Raw genomic sequence first — 6,859 nt, forward strand, 5'->3', positions numbered from 1 at the left:
TTAGGTACGTCTTCTCCCTTCCCGTCAGCCTCGACCTTGACCGGCAAAATTGCACCGCACCTTATGAGGGGCATGCAAGGTGTCAGAACGATTACATCGTTATCTCCCTCGGACCTCTCGATTTTGGTTGCGGTGGCTTCACCCCCGGCAGTGCCGGGCGCTGGACCCACCGTCTTGACTCGCTTTGTTTTCTTTTTAATACCCATATGATATTGTGTAATTTTCATTCCGCTGCGTGTCCCGGCCTCCTCGGACCCTCAAATGGAACCTGCATCCCGCTATCCCGTCCGCGGATATTGGTGCCGATTACTCGAACACCATCCACTTCCTCGCCCAAGCGGAACACCACTCGCTAGTAGCTCATGATATTCCAAGCCGATTGACTAAGCATAGGGTTAGTTTATCTCGCTTAGCCGCCCATCTAGTCGAAGCAGATGGCCAAAGGTACGTGTTGGCGACGTCTCTCCCGCAGGAGAGGGCCCCCTCAGATCCCAGGATCCTCTTTTCCGACGACAAGGGTCGCCACGCACGGCAAACACGTGGGAGACGTGGACTTTGAGTGGTTGTCTCCTCCACTCCACTGCGCTTCGTTTTGTTCGCTCGACTCCGAAGATCCTGCCATCCAGCGGGACCACGTGGAGGCACAAGCGCAGCTAGAACACATAGTGTCCCTTTACAGCTCCGGCTTCTCCGAGGAAAAGAGCTCATCCCTTAGCAAATCCTCCCGGACACGTATTTCTTTACTTGTAGCGGCATTTTTCTTGCTGGGGCCGTGTCCCTCAGCGGCTGAAGGTTTGGCAGTAAATGATGCCTTCAGCTTTTCTCCACAATATACGCATTTTGCCGCTACGCTGGTACTCTTAGATGAAGCGCGTACCAGTCTCGATCTGACTTTGCCGGTCGCACTCACTTTTGGGTCATAGCCACCGCACCATAGCAGCTCTGTGACAGCAATACGGTCTGTTTGGACTGCCACAGGCGCTCCTATCGACCCGTGAGAAAGCCAAAAAGCTGTCCCCGCCAGTAGATAGGGACAGAGGGAATATCGTTAATCCACTCATGCGCGTCACTAATTAGATGACGAGGCATTTGGCTGCCCTTCGTCAACGTTTAATAAAAACGGACGTACTTTCCGGGCGTATCCCCGGTAGTAGCAAACTTAACACTTATAACTACGCAACAACAATAATAACTATAACAATATAAGTGAGTTGGGTAAATATCCCGATATAATTGCTGCTTGACGGCGATAAGATTACTGGAGTCCAGTAGATAAAAGAAGCCGTTTGGCTACAAAGTCCTATAAATTCAATTTCATATAGATAAAATATAATTTCAAGTGTTAAATAATTAATTTAAGTAAATCAAATGATTCTATCGCGCCATAGTCCACGAAGTTCGATTAACGCATAAAATAAAGTAGGGCGGGGGGTGGTGAGGGAGGCTAGCTGGAACTATACTCAGATTCCGATGTCCCTACCGTAGTCCATAAATTCGTTTGCCATCTCGATGGAACTACGCAAGGCAATCATTGACATCGTAATTCTCTCATTTCTATTTATGTCCAGCTTCTTTAGCTCCATTAACGTAACCGTCGGAATGGCTCCCCTGGACCCGACCGCAATAGACAATACACTTGCTCTCATTACCCCTAGTTGCCGTGCTACTTGGGGTAGTAACGTTAAGTATTTCACCTTCTTTTCTTCGGCAGCTCTATTCAGGTAGCCCCCTCTCTCGAAGCGGTCCGTTATGTCGATGACATACGCCACATCCTCATTCATTTTAATGACGAGGTCCGGCTTTAGGGTTCCTACTTCCGTTTAGCAGACGGTGTGGTTAGCTGCTAATTTGTTCGCAATTAGGTCCCGAATTTCATTGTGCCTGTGAATTATTTTGGCCTTTGTGGTACAACATTAACCAGAATGTGCCCTAAGGTCTCATGTGGCCCTCTACATCTTCTGCACGTGGTATCAAAATGCAGTTGTTCATCTGCCACAAACTGTTTCATACATACCCTAGTTGGATATGTGTTTGTTCTAAGTGATGCCCAGTTGGACTCCGACCGATTGGACGGGTTCGTTTTGGACTCCGTGCCGATTCGACTCGTGCGTTTGGACGCCGTGCCGATTGAACTCGTACCGTTTGGACGCCTGGCGGTTGGATTCGTGACGTTCCCTAACCCTAACCCTAACCACAAAAATAAAAATTCAGATCCAAATTTAACAGATTCCAAATCTGCGCCAGGCCTGTTGCTAGCCGAACACGACCGACGGATACCGAGATCCGCCGGCACCCGCGAGCGCCCCCGCGATCCCCGCGCCACCGAGCCGATCTTGGCGGGAACCGGAACCCGCCATGATGGAATACCGTCGCGCCGGATACGTGACGACGCCGGAAAAGCCGGCCGCGAACCGTACCGCACCGCACCCCCTCGCCTAGGAGACGAGAGAGACGAGCCGGAAAACGCCCTGTTTGGCTTTCCGCCACGCTCGCGAAAAGACGTACGTTCCGATCCGATTTCTAGCCGCCGATACCGACCGCCCGATCACGACCGGAATCGTCCTTTTGCGACGCCGAGAAGCCGCCCGCTGAATACGACTCGCGAGAGTGTATTTATACCCGCGAAATTGTAATCGCGAGTGTGCCGAATTTTTCCGCGACCCGCGAACCCCGAATACGCCGCTGCGTACTGGACCACCTGGAGGGCCGACCCGAACGCCGAGCGATCGAGACCCGAATCGCGACCGCCGACCACCGAAACGCGAAGCCGGGACAGTGACGAACATTTTGAATACTCGTGTCGTTAATCACCCGTGCTCGACCGTCCGCGTCCCGCCGTAACCCTCGCGTTATCCCGCGCGAACCCTGGCACGGCGAGCCAAATCCGGCCGCGAGGAACCCGTTGTATCGAGATCCGCCGGGAAACGGACTCGTTACATCACAATATAGTATCACCATATGTAGACTTCGAAAAGCAATGATTATAAAATTTACGGCGTCCAAACGCCATGAATCCAACCGCTACGGCGTCCAAATGGCACGAGTCGAATCGGCACGGCGTCCAAAAGGAACGCGTCCAATCGGGACGTGTCCAATCGGTCGGAGTCCAAGTGGGACACCCCCTTTGTTCTTAGTTTGATGGCGTCAGCTATTCTAGAATGCTTGAGTAAGTAATTCTGTAACAGCTATGCATTACTCTCCTTGTGCAGGTATTCACTGGCACCTTGACTCTGTACTTTCAATTGCGCCCATTGTTTTCTCAATTCGTTTTTAACTCTGTCTTTGCAGAGATCTAGCTCCTCAATTGTGGTTGGCCAGCTTACTTCCAGTGTTTTTGCATAGTTTCTGAGCCTTGGCTCCATTTTCTCATATTGGATGGCAAGTCCTCGGATAGGGTCGCTAGAGCTTCGTGCTTTCTCCGCATTCTTTAAGACCGCTATTTTAACCATATTTTCGATGTTTACTAAACCTAATCCACCCAATCTTTTTGGCTCGTACATAAATGGAGTATTCGTTTTTTCGCTAATGTTGAGCATCTTCTTAACCTCTCCTCTCACCAGCCTATTGATTTTTTCTAGAATACTTTGGGCGGAGGATTCATTATCATACCATAGGTGTATCGGGGTAGTAGGTATGTCGTGAGTAATTCCAATTTCTGCATAGGCTTCAACGGAACTCTTGTTAACCTCACCATCAGTTCCTGGAAAGCATCACATTCAAAGTTTTCGATCAGACCTTTCCATGGAGTGATTTTTGTACCCAGATATTTGATGGCTTCATCAGCCTGTCCTGATGGTACCTTGACTCCGTTTATATTTATTCCTGATCTCTTATGAACCAGCTTTTATTCGTATGTACAAACTCCATGGCTGTGCACTTGCCCACAGAGAGTTCCATGCCCATCGCACCCAAGTATTTGACTAGCATCTGCATTTGTTTCTCGGCCATTTCTCTATTTTCACCTATTCACACTAGGTCGTCCGCAAATGCCATTGCTGTTAGATTTAGACCTCCAATTTTAATGCCGTCTTAGTGGCTTGCAAGCGCTCGATTATCGGTTCAATGCATAAATTAAATATTAAGGGGGATAAGGGGTCCCCTTGTTTTACACACCTTGTGAGGGTTATAGGTACATTGCCCTCTTTTGTCTTTATGGATGTTTCGCAGTTGTCGTACATATTGGCCACATAGGTCGCAACTTCTGGATGTACACCTTTTCTTCTCAAGGCTGGCACTATTGCTGCGTGCGGCACAGTGTCGAACGCCTTGGTTACATCCTCAATGCCTATAACTCCACCATCCTCTTTTAGTATTCTAAGCGCAGCGCTCAGAATGCGCACATTAGCGAAACATCCATTTTCGTGTTTAAAACCTTTCTGCCTATCAGAATGCTCTATTGTTCGCCCTAGGCGTTTGTCCACGAGTGCGGAAAATATTCTGCTCAGCATGGAACTTATCGTTATAGGACGCCAGTTCCTGACGTCACTAGGATATTTGCCGACTTTGGGTATCAGCGTTGTCCGATTTTTCCGCCATTGATTGGGGTAGTATTTACACAACAAGAGGATGTTAAAGAATTTTGCCAGGACTACACTTACTCCTTCGCACCTAAGATCGCGTTTGGTGATTCCATCCGGTCCCGGAGCACTTTTGTTGTTCACATGCTTGATCTTATCTTCTATTTCGCCTGCCGAGATTGGTGTTGATACATCCTCTATATCCGTCCAGGGACTGTCACTTCCATCGAACGGTAACGCTCCTGCGGGTCCTTCGACCCCCCATAATTTCTCGTAAAGCTCCATTGTCTGGTCTTTTTCAGGTGAACTATGCTGCTGTATCAGGGACATATCGTTAGAGGCTATTATATCGGCCAATTTTTTTGGCTCCTCATTGAATAATTCTTGGCAGCGAGCGTATTCGAGCCTCCTTCTTTCACTTCGACTCGGCTGCTTCCTATGTTTACTCTTTTTTCCATGATTGCTTCGATTATTTGTGATTTTACCTCCATTTGGTTTTTTCCTCTAGCCCTGGGTAATTTTTTATTTTCATCCAAGCTGCATAGTTGTGTTTCTATTTCTTTATACAGGATCTCAATCTGGGCCGTATCAATTGACCATGTGAGTACTATCTCCTCCGTTCTTTTAATCCACTCTATCCAGGCCTGTGGCACTTCATTTTTTTGCAGAACGGCTTTTTTTAACCTTTCGCGCCATGCTCCATCATTCTCCAATGGGGCAATGGATAATTCAGGTGATTCATGAGCAGCGGAAGTAGTTGGGATCTGTCGACAATTAGTAGGCGACGGAGACAGCGAAGAGACATGAGCGTGTGTAGACTCGACAAAGATCACGGATGTATCCGTCTCTTCATCTGATTCATACTGTTCCTCTATAGTACCACTAATCGGAGTAGGTTCACATGTCTCAGATCGTTGTTTATTTATAGATAGTTGTTTTCTTTTGTCGCTAACTTGTTTATTTGTTTTATTTGACATGTGCTGCACTATTACAACATTTATATTACTTTTTCCGGCATAGGTTGTAACCGTACAGGTTACATATCGATACATCGCGGATATCGAACGTCAATGTCAACCCCACCATAACACTCGGTGACGTAACTCGCGAGTCCTGACGGAGAAAAGGACCGCGAGATATCGCGACACTTGTCACAATGCGCACGCATCGATCCCCACTCGATACCGATCGAAGGAGGTCGATGCGTGCCGCAGATAGATCACTCTACGTCTGGAAGCGCATCTAGCCGCACGCGTTCGCGAAGTGTCCTGTCGGCGAAACACGGTACGCGATCGAGGGGTCAAACCGACCCGATAGAACAGACAAACCGGCTGTTCTATCCTCGACGCGTAAGCGCCTCAAACCGGGGAGTTACAGGTGCAAACTGCGCCGTGGCATTGCCGACGATTAAGACGCAGTTTGTGCTCTGCGGACACGATCGCACAGTTGTCGCGAACTATTTGAAATTCATAAATCGTTTTGCGTAATCGTGGTACCGAATGGACACTTCGTTATAGTCAAATTCATGGTTCTTGTTCGAAATGCCCATAACTCCTCCGGTAGGATTTGCACAGTCGTGATCATTCTGCCGCTATCTCTAAAGAATACGTTCGGAGGCCACGTATCGTGCCGAAGAGCATAGTCTTTGGTAGCGTGGCGTGACCGACGGCTTGGTGTGCGTCTCCATCCATACCACTTATACGAGTATTCGGACGAGTGCATGAATGGTCTGACAAGTCCATAACCGTGCAGTGCGTAGTACGCGTACGGATTGTTCGAACGAACGCACGATTTCCCGTCGGATTGAATCGATACGACCGAACCCCGCACGATCGCTGATATTATGCCGCTGCCTCCGCGGAGATTGCTCGGAGGTCACATACCGTGCCGAAGAGTAAACTTCTTGGTTGCGTGGAGTGCCAGGGGTTTTTAGTGTGTGTCTCCACTTGGGCCATTTGTACGTATTTGCGGCCGAGTGCGCGGTTGGTTAGACAGGTCACGAATTCGCATATTACGGGGCGCAATTCATATTAAAATCGTTGAGATCGGTTCTCGAGAAACCAGGCGTAGAGACAAAGCGAGCGAGCTGCGTGCGTCGTAACACGGTATACATTGTGTGTTTACGTGTTACGAGAATTCGGTACGGATTATCGATACTCGGTATTCTGCGCGTCATCGCAACGGAATTTATTGCTCGGAACAACGCGAAAGATCACGGGCCGTCCTGTATACAAACAGCTCTTCTGTGAGCACATTCTATAAATAGTTCTTCCAAGAATATACCGTCCTTTTACCAGAAATTTGTCTACAAACTTTATTTGTCTCGTCCAAACCTCACCGCT

General features: G+C 48.5%; 1 protein-coding gene across 1 annotated transcript; it reads right to left on the reverse strand.

Moving 5' to 3' along the window:
* Positions 1-1,460: 1,460 nt before the first annotated feature.
* Positions 1,461-3,948, reverse strand: LOC143363672 (uncharacterized). Its single transcript, XM_076804230.1, has 4 exons — positions 3,859-3,948; positions 3,760-3,799; positions 3,197-3,700; positions 1,461-1,810 (listed from the first exon to the last, which is right to left on the reverse strand). The coding sequence occupies exons 1-4, from the start codon at positions 3,946-3,948 to the stop codon at positions 1,461-1,463; spliced, it is 984 nt and encodes a 327-aa protein (XP_076660345.1).
* Positions 3,949-6,859: the final 2,911 nt, after the last annotated feature.

Source organism: Halictus rubicundus, unplaced genomic scaffold, assembly GCF_050948215.1.
Source record: "Halictus rubicundus isolate RS-2024b unplaced genomic scaffold, iyHalRubi1_principal scaffold0089, whole genome shotgun sequence".
Taxonomy (NCBI): Eukaryota; Metazoa; Arthropoda; class Insecta; order Hymenoptera; family Halictidae; genus Halictus; species Halictus rubicundus.